The 15,000-nt window shown below is 45.1% G+C and overlaps 1 protein-coding gene and 1 long non-coding RNA gene across 9 annotated transcripts in view; one reads left to right on the forward strand and one right to left on the reverse strand.

Moving 5' to 3' along the window:
- The window catches only part of LOC127362843 (uncharacterized), a 61,103-nt gene that overhangs the window by 37,650 nt on the left and 8,453 nt on the right, over positions 1–15,000 (forward strand). The gene's annotated exons all lie outside the window — the stretch shown is intronic.
- abcc5 (ATP-binding cassette, sub-family C (CFTR/MRP), member 5) overlaps positions 438–15,000 on the reverse strand; it is a 23,442-nt gene continuing 8,879 nt past the window's right edge. The window contains exons 4-32 of one of the 8 annotated variants that reach the window (XM_051398867.1): positions 14,986–15,000; positions 14,779–14,819; positions 14,501–14,696; positions 14,254–14,398; positions 10,358–10,591; positions 9,631–9,804; positions 9,062–9,209; positions 8,836–8,984; positions 8,653–8,760; positions 8,416–8,573; positions 7,571–7,757; positions 7,385–7,456; positions 7,175–7,299; positions 7,024–7,096; positions 5,969–6,172; positions 5,743–5,886; positions 5,550–5,643; positions 4,678–5,006; positions 4,432–4,578; positions 4,062–4,191; positions 3,689–3,971; positions 3,422–3,608; positions 3,255–3,344; positions 2,454–2,643; positions 2,220–2,379; positions 2,027–2,105; positions 1,830–1,943; positions 1,591–1,755; positions 438–593 (exon numbers count right to left, since the gene is read on the reverse strand). The exon at positions 14,986–15,000 is cut by the window's right edge and continues 85 nt beyond it. In XM_051398867.1, the coding sequence (XP_051254827.1) occupies positions 492–593; positions 1,591–1,755; positions 1,830–1,943; positions 2,027–2,105; positions 2,220–2,379; positions 2,454–2,643; positions 3,255–3,344; positions 3,422–3,608; positions 3,689–3,971; positions 4,062–4,191; positions 4,432–4,578; positions 4,678–5,006; positions 5,550–5,643; positions 5,743–5,886; positions 5,969–6,172; positions 7,024–7,096; positions 7,175–7,299; positions 7,385–7,456; positions 7,571–7,757; positions 8,416–8,573; positions 8,653–8,760; positions 8,836–8,984; positions 9,062–9,209; positions 9,631–9,804; positions 10,358–10,591; positions 14,254–14,398; positions 14,501–14,696; positions 14,779–14,819; positions 14,986–15,000 (4,243 nt within the window). In that variant the 3' untranslated portion in view covers positions 438–491. Of the gene's footprint in view, positions 594–1,590; positions 1,756–1,829; positions 1,944–2,026; positions 2,106–2,219; positions 2,380–2,453; positions 2,644–3,254; positions 3,345–3,421; positions 3,609–3,688; positions 3,972–4,061; positions 4,192–4,392; positions 5,007–5,193; positions 5,219–5,549; positions 5,644–5,742; positions 5,887–5,968; positions 6,173–7,023; positions 7,097–7,174; positions 7,300–7,384; positions 7,457–7,570; positions 7,758–8,415; positions 8,574–8,652; positions 8,761–8,835; positions 8,985–9,061; positions 9,210–9,373; positions 9,395–9,630; positions 9,805–10,357; positions 10,592–14,253; positions 14,399–14,500; positions 14,697–14,778; positions 14,858–14,985 lie in introns of those variants that run through there. The other 7 variants (XM_051398866.1, XM_051398865.1, XM_051398870.1 and 4 more) reach the window with 7 other exon arrangements.

Here is a 15,000-nt window from a genome sequence, read left to right on the forward strand (position 1 = left end):
CAGGTTGGATCAATCAAACGTTCATAATCTCCCCGAACACCTCGGAGGAGATTTTATTTACATTCTCGTTTCATTTTAGAGTCTGTCCTCCAGTGCAGGAGGCGTCGGAGGGCGGAGGTCAGAGGGCGGAGGGCGGATCATCCTCCTCCTCATCCTCCTCTTCCTCCTCCTCATCCTCCTCCTCCTCCTCCTCCTCCTCCTCATCCTCCTCTTCCTCCTCCTCCTCATCCCTCCCCTCCTCCTCCTCCTCCTCCTCATCCTCCTCCTCCTCCTCCTCCTCCTCCTCATCCTCCTCTTCCTCTTCCTCCTCCTCCTCCTCATCCTCTTCCTCCTCCTCCTCCTCCTCCTCCTCCTCCTCATCCTCCTCCTCCTCCTCCTCCTCCTCCTCCTCCTCCTCCTCCTCCTCCTCCTCCTCCTCCTCCTCCTCCTCCTCCTCCTCCTCCTCATCCTCCTCCTCCTCCTCCTCCTCCTCTTCCTCCTCCTCCTCCTCCTCATCCTCGCACTGAGATCTTGTTCTCCACGGCGGCCAGCATGGAGCACAGCCGAGAGTTCTCATTGGCCAGCAGCTCGGAGGGCTCGCCGAACTCCGCCACCTGAACCAATCAGACGAGAGGAAGCTTCATTTTCTGAGTTTGATCTCTTTATTGATTATTTCAGTAGGCAGAGGTCACTTCCTGTTGGCCTCCTATTGGCTGAAACAAGCTGTGAAAGTTCCTGACTGACCTTTAAATTTAACCTCAGCTTAAAGTCAAAGTGTCGGCTGGTGACCTGAAGCATCTGAACTAAATTAACTTTATAGTCACAAATTCAACAAGATGTGCCTCAAAGATATAATCCATTATATATTATAAAGATATAAATATATATTTATATACATTTATATATTATTACCTGCGGTAAACTTTATCCCCAGTCCCAGCGCCCGCCTCCTCCCGTACCCATCACGTTATACCTTTATATGTAGGTATAAATGTGTGTGCACTGTCCTCACTAAATGTTTAGTTTTGAAATAAACTAAATATAATATATAAATAATATATATACGTTTTGCTCAATAATCGTTAAATATAATCAATAATTTGCTTTTCTTCTTTAGAATCTTTAAGTTTGAAAAATCTGTTTTATTTCAGAGTGAAAACTGAAAATATAAAATTTTCACTTTAATGTATTTTTTTGGATCCTTTTGGAAGATTCAAGTTTTTCAAAAGAAGAAAATTATATTTTATGTTATATTAAATTAATTATTTTTAGTTTGTTTTCAAATCTTAATAGTTTAATGGAGTAAAGTTTATATTCTACAGTGCAGATGAAAAAGAAAAACGATGTATGTGTACGAATAATTAAATCATTTAAAATAAGTAAAACTCTGCTAACTGCTAACCCAGTTGCAATTATTAAAAGTAAAGTAAATTACCTCAACAACAGATTATTATTAAGTCACAAATAAATACATTTTGATATTTGAGTTTTTAAAATAAAAATAAAAAATAAAAAACCTCTATTTCAGTTGAGAATTTTATGTTTTAAAATTTGTTTTTTGTTCTGACTTTGGTTCAGACTCATGGTCCAGACCTGGACCCCGGTCAGTACCTGTCCCTGGTTCAGCACCATGATGCGGTCTGAGGCGAGGACGGTGTGCAGGCGGTGGGCGATGGTCAGGGTGGTGCAGTCCTGAAACGAACTCCTGATGGTCTCCTGAATCAGAGTGTCCGTCTCTGCGTCCATGGCCGCCGTCGCCTCGTCCAGGATCAGGACCTGAGGGGACAGAACTGACCAATCAGAGGACAGAACCCGGGAGGAGGAGGAGGGGTTTAATGTCTGTGTCTCACCTTGCACTGCCTCAGCAGAGCTCTGGCAACACACAGCAGCTGTCTCTCTCCCACAGAGAAGTTCTCTCCGTTCTCCACCACTTCCGAGTCCAACTTCAGGGGCAGCTGGGACACCTGGTGGACAGGTAGACAGGTAGACAGTGTTTGTCATGTGTTATGTTTCATACATGAATGTGCTGCAGGCAGTTTGTACTCACACACTCCTTCATGTGACTCCTCTCCAGAGCCTCCCAGATCTGCTCCTCACTGTTCTGGTTAAACGGGTCCAGATTGGACCTGGAAACACAAACAAACTCATCTCATCTGAACTAAACTCACATTATGTCACAGAAGACACTCATTGAGTTTCCAACTTCTGAGGAGCTGCAAATATCAGACGGACTCTCCTACCGGACTGTCCCACTGAACAGAACCGGGTCCTGGGGGATGATGGACAGCTTGCTGCGGAGGTCGGCCAGTCCGATATCACTGATGTCGATGCCGTCGATCAGGATGGATCCTCCACAGCGCTCCACCAGCCTGAACAAAACCACGCCCAGAGACGACTTCCCTGCACACAGACACACAGGATGACTCAGATCAGTCAAACCCATGACCTGTACAGAACCCAGAACCCTGTCCTACCTGATCCGGTCCTGCCGACAATGCCGATTTTCTCTTTGGGCCGGATTGTGCAGGAGATCTTGTTGAGAACCAGAGGGAGGTTCTCCTGGTACCTCATCTCCACCTCCCTGAGCACCAGCTCCCCCTGCTGGGGCCAGTCAGCTGGAGGAGCACAACCTTTGACCCGGGCCGGGGCCTCCTGGGACAGGGACTGAGACATAGAGAGAATAGTGATTAATGCTGGCTGAAACAGAGATGATGACATTATGATGAACTGACTCAACATGCACTAAAATCTGACAGGAAGTTGGATTAACCAGTCAGCTTGTTTGATGCTGAACGTGGTCCTCGGCTCCTCTGTGGCCTCTTTTCCACCAAATTAGTTCTGGTTCTTGCACCGGTTCCCTTCAAGATTCTTGGAACGTTTGTGCTATGTAGTGAGCTGGCCCTCGTTTCCACCAGTATTGAGCAGAACTATCGTAATCAAGGATGCGTCATCAACAGAGGCTGTTGCACAATGACCTGTAGAATATGACACGCCCACTTTGGTTCGCAAGAAAAACCTCATATTTTTCCAGCTGGATATCAAGGTTTCAGGTTCCCAACCAATTTAGTTTTTAAGTCGAAATGCTCAAAAGTAGGTGCTTGAACGATGTAGCCAGTCCCCTGTTGGTAGAAGATGCCTATAAGAGCCTCTACACAATAAAGTTTCTGTCTGATTGACAATTTAAGCACTTGGTGTGGATGTGGTTGCTAGAAAAGCAGCTGTACATGTGAAAGTTAACCAGTGCAACCAGCAGGAACAGAACCTGTTGCCAGTACCTGGATGTAGTGATGGATTCTCTCCACAGAAGTGAAGCGAGCTTCAGTCTCAGAGGCCAAACGCACTGTGAACTGGAACAACCCTGTCAACTGAAAGAGGGACAGACAGTTAATATTTGGGTCTAAAGCTCAGCTTACAACGCCAACAGGAAGAGCCTTTGGGTTACCTGGACAGCGTAGGAGATGGCGAGGCCAGCGTAGGCTGGGGAGATCTTCCCGTGCATCAGAACCATCATCAGGGCGGTGATGCTGATCAGAGCCACGCTGATGACGTCCAGACGCACCGCCAGCCAGCGCATCGCACAGCTGAACAGGTAGAACGGAGCCTGGTTCTGGTCCAGCAGAACCTGGTACCTGAAATCAACGACACCTTCAGACTCAGCATGGGGTCTAATCCTGGATCATACCTTGGGTTTTATGGTTCCAACCCTGACCTGGTGAGGAAGTCGCGGCCCCTGTCGTAGGCCTGCAGGGTGGTCAGGCCCTGGATGCTGGAGCTGATGTGGGACATGAAGGGCGACATCGTCACGTTGTCCAGGCGCTTCAGCTCCCGGATGAAGACCCTGGAGACACTGTGGAGCGCTGCGAACAGCAACACCAGGGGACCCACCGCTACCAGGAACCAAGGGAAAACACAGCTGATGACGCCTAGGCAGAAGAAGACCAGGATCACGTTCTGGATGAACATCTCAGCCTGGAAGGGCAGACGAGTGTCGACTGGAGGGAGAATAGTAACACGTTATTGCAAGCGGCACCACAACTCTGCCAGATACCGATCTTAGACTGTGGTGTGGTCCCGTCCTTTACCTTCATCCATGTCCTTGGAGAAGCGGTTGAGGATTTGCGCTATAGGCGTCGTGTCAAAGAACTTCATGGGGCAGCGGAGGATCTTGTGGAAGAGCAGGTCGTGCAGCTTAGAAGAGGCACGCAGAGTTCCCTGCAAGACACAACCAAGTTCCAACACCACTCTGAAGCTCACTGCACAACCTAATGTGTGTCCGATATCAGTATCATTCACCCTTTCCTCCATTGTCCTCTCAGACTGATCATTGATTACAAATAACAACAGATTCTAGAGACATGCTCATGTAACGACTAACGTGGACTAAATAATATTTTTCTGTTTTCGTGGTCTTACAGGTCACGGGGTCGTTAGGATCCTGTGTGACATCCTGACCTTGACGAAGGCGATTCCTCTGATGAGTTTGAAGAGCAGCATGACTCCCATGGAGGAGGCGTAGACAGTGGCGTAGTGTTGCATCATGGGATTGTCCTTAATACTGATGCTCACTGCCGAGCTGTTGCTCCGGGTTACTGTGGTGTTCTGGAGGAGGAGGAGGAGGAGGAGGAGGTGATGAGGTGATGAGGAGGTGACGAAGAGAAGGAGGTGATAAGGAGGAGAAGGAGGAAGAAAAAGAGTTACTAGAGGAGGAGGTGATGAGGAGATGATGAGGAGGAGGAGGTGAGGAGGAGAAGGTGATAAGGAGGAGGTGATGAGGAGATGAAGAGGAGGAGGTGATGAGGAGATCATGAGGACGAGGTGATGAGGTGATGAGGAGATGATGAGGAGGAGGTATCTGACCCCGCTGCCCTGGTTGATCCAGTAGCTGAGCCACCACTGGCAGAAGGCGGAGCTCCCCACATTGAGGACGAACAGAGCCAGGATCACCAGACAGGAGGCGGAGCCACCACACGCCGCCATGTAGAGCCGAAACACGGGCCAGGCCACGCCCCCACTGGGCTGCTCCTCCCCTTTAATGTCACATAACCAAATATGGTAAAAAACAGTAGAGCAGGACCATATAGGTGATGTGTGCAAACATGGCCGACCTGCCTCTCCATATTTATTTCTTATTTGTGCAAAACAATCAAACTAATTAATGCAATTATTAAAAATAGTCAAATTAAAGGGATTTCCTAAACAGAAATTCTTATTCACCAATTTGCTGACGACTCTCCCTTATTCTATAAAAATGTTGCAGAAAAATAATTTTCATATTCAGAGATTAATATTAGTACGAATAAAGATGAACGATGCTCTGCAACCAATAATAAGTAATTAATAACTTTTTGATAAAAAAACATATTCCAATAAAAATAATACACTTTCATCAAAATTAACAAAATACTGTTTCCTCAAATCTAAATATTGTACAATTTTATAAATAAATACAATATAATATAATAATAAGTAATAATTTAATATAATAATATAATATAAAATAATATAATTTAATATCATATAAAATAATATCATATAAAATAATATCATATAATAGAGGTGTTTTGTGTTACTGTTATCTTTGACGACTGGTGCGTTCTTCTTCACTGATCCTGGTTTAATATCTGCTGGTTTCCTCTGAGAACCACCGTTCTTTTTACTGGGAGCCTGAAGCAGACAGACAGACAGACAGACAGACAGTTATTAAGACAAGAAAGGAAAGACAGACAAACACACAAACAAAGAGACAGACAGACAGACAGGTACCTCTATGTAAGGAGTTTCTCCCAGCTGGAAGTGGTTGAACATGGCGGCGTAGTCTCTGTTCAGTTTCATCAGGTTGTCATGGTTACCCTGCTCCACTATACTGCCCTCCCTCATCAGGATGACATCATCACAGTCCACCAGGTACTACATGTACAAACACACTCGGTTATCTCTGCGGCCGCCGTTTGCAGTGAAGCATACCTGCACCTGTTCCGAGAGGCTTTACCTGCAGCTGGTGGGTGACGAAGATGACGGTCTTGTGGTAAAGCTGCTTCCTGATGGCATTGCGGAAGACGTGGTTGGCCACGTGGGCGTCGAGGGCGCTGAGCGGGTCGTCCAGGATGTAAACGTCGCGGTCGCTGTAGAGGGCGCGGGCCAAGCTGATTCGCTGCCGCTGCCCTCCACTCAGGTTGGCACCACGCTCGCCAATCTGATGGAAATATGAACGTCTTTAAAAAGCTGTTCATACATTAATCTGTCAGAGGTTAGTCATAACAAGAATTAGAGTATTAAAGTGGGTTTAACAATCCATCGGAGGCTACTGTCCAACCCGATAGCCTGGGTTTTCAGATGTGTGTAGGACAAGAAGGGCCAGTCCCCTTCTCACCAGTTTGAGGGCTGGTTCAGGGACTAATCTCTAACCAGTTCGTTCTGTTTCAACAGCCACAGAACCGGCTCTTGGGCAGGAGGACTAGGTCCAGCACGGCACCAACACTTTTCTGGTCTAGAATCAAGAACCGCTTACAACAGCAGCTAAAGGTGAGTTTTGGCCATCCAGAAAAAAAAGACTCTCAAGTACCTCCTTTCCACCAACGAGAACCTAGTGCTAGTTCTGGGACTAGAACCAGTTTTCACAGGCTACAGGGCCACCAAAGAACCACATCTAAAATTAGTTACCAAGGTTATGCTAGCTGGCTAGCGAGTTAGCCTTTGGTCAACTAACTAGTCCCTCCAAGATTTTGCTACGGCCTAAAAATCCTGATTCCGGTAGCTTTCCTAAATAAACTGTGATGCATGTTGTGATGTTTTTAAGTATTTAAGTGAAAGTTGCAAAAATAGTTGTTTTTGTATAATTCATTTGAAAGCGTTTTGTGTAGGGAACTGCGATTATTGGTGAAAGTCGCAGCACACGCTGCAGTGAGAGAGCTGACAGCATCTCGCTTGCATGGCGGCTGTGGGGGTCTCTGTTGTTAATAAAAACAAAAAAAACAATTTTTTATCGGGGTGTCTCCCTCCGTCATACTACCTCTAACCAAAGAGTCAAACAGGAAGTGATGTCACCTCTGTAAGGTCAGCGTTGGGCAGCAGGGCGAGGTCTGGTCTGAGACAGCAGGCACTCAGCACGGACTGATACCTGCAGACAGACAACCAGAAGTCAGTCAGTCCGTCCTTGTAGACCGGGCCGGTAGTTCCTCCAGACGTCCTCCCTCACCTGTCCTCCTGGTACTCCTGCCCAAACAGGATGTTGTCTCTCAGGGTTGCATTCAGGATCCAGGCCTGCTGAGCCACGTAGGCCAGCCTTCCTCTGACGGCCACGCTGCCTTTCAACAGAGTCATCTGCCAATACACAGATCAATAATCAATACCACTCATTCCAGCAGCAGCTGTAGGAGGATACTGATTATACAGGAAGTAACTTCACCTGTCCTAAGATGGCAGAGATCAGGGAGGTTTTCCCACTGCCGACACTTCCACAGACACCAAGCAGCTTCCCCTGTACAGACAGACAGACAGACAGGCAGACAGGCATTAATGATACATGATGTTCACTCTCACACAGGTGTTGCAGTATTTGGACCTGGTTCTTGGACCCAGGTAGGTCCAGTACCTGCTCCACACTCAGGCTGATGCAGTGCAGGGTGCTCTGAAGTCTCTGGGAGACCGGAGGGACAGGCAGGAGGGGAGGACAGGCTTCCTCCTGCCCCTCTTCCTCCTCTTGACTCGAGGCTACATCTCCTCCTCCTCCCAGCAGGGAGCCGGTCACCTCCTCCTGCAGAACCACTCTGTCTCTGCACCTGAAAGTCACCACACACAACACTAGCTAACGTTAGCTTATAAATGGAGTCTGCTAACGTCTACAAACACCCACCACAACACAGAGCTAACGATAGCTTTCTACTAGCCAAGAGTGATGCGAGGCAGCTAGCTAACTGTAGCTAAGCTAACTGGGGTTGTCCGGCTGGCTGTGTCTTGGCGTTGCATTGTGGGTCTGGTGTTGGCTGATGGGCTGATTTGTAAAACAGCGAGCTAGTTAGTAGCATGGAGCTAACGGTCCAAATAAAATATAGGAACTTTGCAGATAGAAACGTTATTCTAAATATGATTGTCAGTTATTTTACAGCGTTCAGTGTTTGTCTCTGTTGGCTACAGTTCACTGAACGACCACTGGGGGCGCTGTTAGCTACAGTTCACTGAACGACCACTGGGGGCGCTGTTAGCTACAGTTTAATGAACGACCACTGGTGGCGCTGTTAGCTACAGTTCACTGAACGACCACTGGTGGCGCTGTTAGCTACAGTTCACTGAACGACCACTGGTGGCGCTGTTAGCTACAGTTCACTGAACGACCACTGGTGGCGCTGTTAGCTACAGTTCACTGAACGACCACTGGGGGCGCTGTTAGCTACAGTTTAATGAACGTTACACAGAGAAAAAGCAGAAGTCTCAGTGTACTTGTGTCGGTGTCTGCCGGCTGTTCGGACACACGGGCTGGGCTGAGCGCTCTGTCCGCCGCCCTCCCACGCCAGGCTGGCCTCACACATCTCCACGGCAACCTGAGGATCACCAGGCAACACTCGCACACTGTCGACCTCCGGCAGCAGGAAGAGACTCTGAGAGGAGAGACAGAGGTCAAACGGATTCATCCCTTCATCAACAGCAGGTAGGAAGCTACGTAGGTTGGTGTCAGACCTTGAATCTCTCTGTGGCCACTGATGCCTCGGACAGAGACTTGACAGAGAAGGGAGTGACCTTCAGGGCGAAGGTCATGGCGTTAAACACGGTCACTACAGTGAAGGCCTGCAGAGACAGACCAACATTAGCTGCAGCCTGCTAACATGCTAACAATGCTAAAAAACTACGCAGCACAGGTACCTGAGCTGCTGTCAAGTCGTATCCGAGCAACAAGTGGGCGGAGAACGTTGCCACGCTGGCGATGACGACGACGATGGGAGCCACGCCCACAGTGATGCTCTGGAAGTAACCCGTCAGCTCCAGGATCTTCCGCTCCTCGTCGCGGATCCCTGCATGAAAGCTTGAGTTAGAAAACCCGCCACCACCTCCGTTACCATGGCAACCAGGTGAGCAGGTGAATACGTACTGTGGACGTCCTGGGCGAAGGCTTTGACCCAGGCAAACATCTTAATGAACTTGATGTAGCTGAGGATCTCGTTCATCTTCTGCACCCGTCTGTCAGTGACGGCCACGCCCTTCCTCCTGAAGTACGCCGTCAGTCTGGAGCTGAACATCTGATCAGAAAGTAACAATTAATATACCTGATCAGGTAGGAGATGATTTAATCACAGACAGTATCTGTGGTGTGGTATGTAGGCTGGCTCAATACCAGACTCCCTTTAAGAAATAGTGTTTTTAAAGCACAATAATTAGTTAGAAAAAGGAGGAAGATACGCACATAAAAAACTCTTTACAGGAGCTGGAACCAAAAAGGAGCAAAGAATAAATATAATTTAGATTCAGAGAAAACATTGGACGACTTTTATACTGAAGAAAACTTAAAAACATCATGATTCTGTTTTCTGTGATTTCTAAGTGGAGTTCTGAATGTTCATCCTTACGAGGTTACACTGGCTGATATCAATGTGTTCACTGTCTGTGAGGTATAACTACAGACAGACAGACAGACGGACAGACAGACAGACAGTGACTGACCATGGTTGGGTAGAAGAGGATGAAGACGGCTGATCCCAGTAACGATGTCGGTCCGAGCACAAACAGGTTGTAGGCGACTCCGAGGACGGCCACCAGGGGGCCTCCTGCTAACAGACTACCCACTGCTGCTGCCTCAAACATCCTCTGACCGTCACTGGAACACATGTTCACCAACTGACAGTACAGACAGACAGAGAGAGAGAGAGAGAGAGAGAGAGAGAGAGAAGACAGACAGACAGACAGACAGACAGAGAATATAGAAAGAGAGACAGTACAGACAGTATACAGACAGACAGTACAGACAGACAGAGAGACAGAGAGACAGACAAACAGACAGTACAGACAGACAGAGAGAGAGAGAGCGAGAGACAGACAGACAGACAGACAGACAGACAGACAGAGAATATAGAAAGAGAGAGAGACAGTATACAGACAGACAGTACAGACAGACAGAGAGACAGAGAGACAGACAAACAGACAGTACAGACAGACAGAGAGAGAGACAGACAGACAGTACAGACAGTACAGAGAGACAGAGAATATAGAAAGAGAGAGAAGAATATAAAAAAAAAAAAAAAAAAAAAAGAGAGAAAGAGAAAAAAAAAAAGTACAGACAGAAGAGAGACAGACAGACAGACAGACAGTACAGACAGACAGAGATTGAATATCTGTCTCACAGCAGCATGGTCACAGAATAGAAAATAAAGGAAACAGACAGTAATGAGACCTGTCCCATGGACTTGTCCCTGAAGCTGCGGAGCTTCAGGATCTTGTTGAAGGCCAGACTCAGGATGGCCCCCCTCAGTCGGGACCCCGTCCTGTAGTTCAGGGCCCAGGTCAGAGCCAGAGACCAGGACCGGATCAGCTCTGTCGTCAGCAGACCCAGAACCAGCAGCAGACCGTAGGCCAGATCAGACTCCTCCCGCTGGGTGTACTCCAGCAGACGCCTCACCACAAACGCCTGGGGGGGTGGTAGTTATACTGGTTATACTTGTTATATTAGTTCAATTCAATTCAATTCAATTTTATTTGTATAGCGCCAATTCATAACAGAAGTTATCTCAGGACACTTTTCAAATAGAGCAGGTCTAGACCAAACTCTTTAACATTATTTACAGAGACCCAACAGTACCACCATGAGCAAGACCTTGGAGACAAGGGCAAGGAAAAACTGCCTGTTAAAAGGCAGAAACCTAGGACAGATCCTTCGGCTCTAGGTGGGTGGTCGTCTGTCTCGACCAGTTGGGGTGAGAGAGAGAGAGAGAGAGAGAGAGAGAGAGAGAGAGAGAGAGGGAGAGAGAGACAGACAGACAGACAGACAGGTGCACAGCAACAACAGTATTGGCAATGGCAATCTAGCAGGACCATGGCAGGAGGCTCCACCAGGATCGACAAGAACCTGCAAGACGAGAAAGCACAAGAACTCCGGGGAAGAAGTGAAGTTAGTAACATGCATTAATGGGACATGAATGAGTGCAGAAAGAGAGAGGAAGGGAGGAGCTCAGTGCACCATGGGAAATCCCCCGATAGTCTAGGCCTATAGCAGCATAACTAAGGGATGGTTCAGGACTCACCTGATCCAGCCCTAACTATAAGCTTTATCAAAGAGGAATGTCTTAAGCCTACTCTTGAATGTGGTGAGGGTGTCTGCCTCCCGAACCACAACTGGAAGCTGGTTCCACAGGAGAGGAGCTTGGTAACTGAAGGCTCTGGCTCCTGTTCTACTTTTAGAGACTATAGGAACCACAAGTAGCCCAGCATTCAGAGAACGTAGTGTTCTAGTGGGGTAATAGGGTACTATGGGCTCTTTAAGATATGAAGGGACCTGACCATGAAGAGCTTTATAGGTGAGGAGGAGGATTTTAAATTCTATTCTACATTTTACAGGAAGCCAATGCAGAGAAGCTAGTACAGGAGAGATGTGATCTCTTTTTCTAGTTCCTGTCAGTACTCGTGCTGCTGCGTTCTGAATTAATTGGAGCGTTTTAATGGACTTATTGGGGCAACCTGATAATAAAGAGTTGCAGTAATCCAGCCTTGAAGTAACAAATGCATGGATTAGTTTTTCTGCATCTGTCTGTGATAGGATGTGTCTAATTTTTGTAATATTACGTAAATGAAAGAAGGCAGTCCTAGAGGTCTGCTTTATGTGGGAGTTAAAAGACAAATCCTGATCAAAGATAACTCCAAGATTCCTGACAGTGGTGCTAGAGGCCAAGGTAATGCCATCTAGAGTGACTATATCTTTAGACAATGAGTCCCTAAGGTTTTTGGGGCCAAGAACAAGAATTTCGTTTTTTTCTTTCTTTAACATCAGAAAATTGCAGGTCATCCAGGATTTTATGTCCTTAAGACATGTTTGTAATTTAGATCATTGACTCATTTCATTGGGCTTGATCGATAGATATAACTGCGTATCATCTGCATAACAGTGAAAGTGAATGGAGTGATTCCTAATAATGTTGCCTAAAGGGAGCATAGATAAAGTAAATAGTATTGGTCCAAGTACAGAACCTTGTGGAACTCCATGACTAACTGTAGTATTTATTGAAGATTCATCGTTAACATGTACAAACTGAGAACGATCTGATAAATATGACTTAAACCAGCTTAGTGCGGTTCCTTTAATGCCAATTTGATGCTCAAGTCTCTGTAAAAGAATATCATGGTCAATGGTGTCAAATGCAGCACTAAGATCTAATAATACAAGTACAGAGACAAGTCCATTGTCAGAAGCAATCAGAAGGTCATTATTAACTTTAACCAGAGCTGTCTCTGTGCTATGATGAACTCTAAATCCTGACTGAAAATCCTCAAATAAACTATTGTTATGTAGAAAGTCACACAACTCTTTGGCGACTACTTTCTCCAGAATCTTAGAGAGGAAGGGGAGGTTAGAAATCGGTCTATAGTTGGCTAAAACCCCTGGGTCAAGAGTGGACTTTTTAAGAAGGGGGTTTAATTACAGCTACTTTAAAGGACTGTGGTACATATCCTGATAATAAAGAAAGATTAATCATATCCAGTAAAGAAGTGCCAATTAAGGGAACAACTTCTTTAAGCAGCCTAGTTGGGATCGGGTCTAATAGACAGGTTGATGGCTTCGATGAAGAAATTATTGAGATTAACTGATGAAGATCGATAGCAGAAAAACAGTCTAAATATATATCTAAGTTTACACTGACAGAAGTCCCTGAACTTGGAGAGCCACTGATAACTGTTGATGGCAGTTGGTGATTAATTTTCTCTCTAATAGTAATAATTTTATTATAGAAGAAGCTCATGAAGTCATTGCTACTTAAGTTTATGGGGATATGTGGCTCAATAGAGCTGTGACTCTCTGTCAGCCTGGCTACAGTGCTGAAGAGGAACCTAGGGTTGTTCTTATTTTCTTCTATTAGTGCTGAGTAATAGGCTCCTTTGGCATTACGGAGGGCCTTTCTATAAGTTTTAAGATTATCTTGCCAATTTGAGCGATATTCTGATAATTTGGAAGAGCGCCATTTCCTTTCAGATTTCCTAGCTATTTGTTTTAACTGGCGGGTTTGGTGGTTATACCAAGGTGCTAGTCTCCTATGTTTTAATAATTTCCTTTTTATAGGAGCGATAGAGTCTAATGTTGATCGTAGTGAGCCTGTAGCACTATCGACAAGATTATCAATTTCAGAGGGACTAAAGTCGTTATAGGACTCTGTTAAATTCAGACATGGCATTGAATTAAACACTGAAGGAATCTCCTCCTTAAATTTAGCTACAGCACTGTCAGATAGACATCTGCTGTAGGAAGTTTTGCCTAATGGCTTATAATCTAATAGTATGAATTCAAAAGTTATTAAATACTGGTTATACTGGTTATATGAGTTATATTAGTTATACTGGTTATATAGTTATATAGTTATACTGGTTATATTAGTTATACTAGTTATAATGGCTATATTAGTTATATTTGTCATATGAGTTATATGAGTTATATTGATTATATTAGTTATACTGGTTATACTGGTTATACTGGTTATATTAGTTATATTTGTTATATGAGTTATATTGGTTACATTAGTTATATTAGTTATATGAGTTATATTAGTTATACTGGTTATATGAGTTATATTAGTTATATAAGTTATATTTGTTATATGAGTTATATTAGTTATACTGGTTATATGAGTTATATTAGTTATATAAGTTATATTTGTTATACGAGTTATATTAGTTATACTGGTTTTGGTTATATTAGTTATATAAGTTATATTTGTTATATGAGTTATATTAGTTATACTGGTTATATGAGTTATATTAGTTATACTAGTTATAATGGTTATATTAGTTATATAAGTTATATTTGTTATATGAGTTATATTTGTTATACTAGTTATAATGGTTATATTAGTTATATAAGTTATATTTGTTATATGAGTTATATTAGTTATATTAGTTATACTGGTTATACTAGTTATATTAGTTATATTAGTTATACTAGTTATAATGGTTATATTAGTTATATAAGTTATATTTGTTATATGAGTTATATTAGTTATATTAGTTATATTAGTTATACTGGTTATACTAGTTATATTAGTTATACTGGTTATATGAGTTATACTGGTCTAACTGGTGCGGACTCACCGGCCCACTGAATCCTGCCAGCTGAGTGACGGTGAGACAGAGGATGGAGAGGAGGAGACGAGCCCGACAGAACAACCAAACCACCGAACACAAAGACGCATCGCTGCCCTTTGACCTCTGCTCGTCCTCCCACAGAGACGCCAACCTGAGGACAACAACAACAAATATCAACAACAACATCATCCTTAAAATCCATCATGATGGATTCTGGGAAATGTAGGCAAACTGATTCATTAGCTCCTCCTACCTCAGGCTGTTGGCATGGCAACCCTCCCGCTGTGACACGGGCCAGATGTTGTCCAATAGGAGCTGTCGTTTCCTGTAGGCGTGTTTGGCCAGAGGGGTCAGCCAATGAAACGTCATGAAGGAGAAAAGACCTGCTCTGTCCACCGGATGATCGCACCTGAGGACAGACAGACACACCTGAGGACAGACAGACACACCTGAGGACAGACAGACACACCTGAGGACAGACAGACACACCTGAGAGACAGACAGATACACCTGAGAGACAGATAGACACACCTGAGGACAGACAGACACACCTGAGAGACAGACAGATACACCTGAGAGACAGATAGACACACCTGAGAGACAGACACCCCTGAGGACAGACAGACACACCTGAGAGACTGACACACCTGAGGACAGACAGACACACCTGAGGACAGACAGACACACCTGAGAGACAGACACCCTGAGGACAGACAGACACACCTGAGAGCGACACACCTGAGAGACAGATAG

Source organism: Dicentrarchus labrax, unplaced genomic scaffold (genome assembly GCF_905237075.1).
Source record: "Dicentrarchus labrax unplaced genomic scaffold, dlabrax2021, whole genome shotgun sequence".
Taxonomy (NCBI): Eukaryota; Metazoa; Chordata; class Actinopteri; family Moronidae; genus Dicentrarchus; species Dicentrarchus labrax.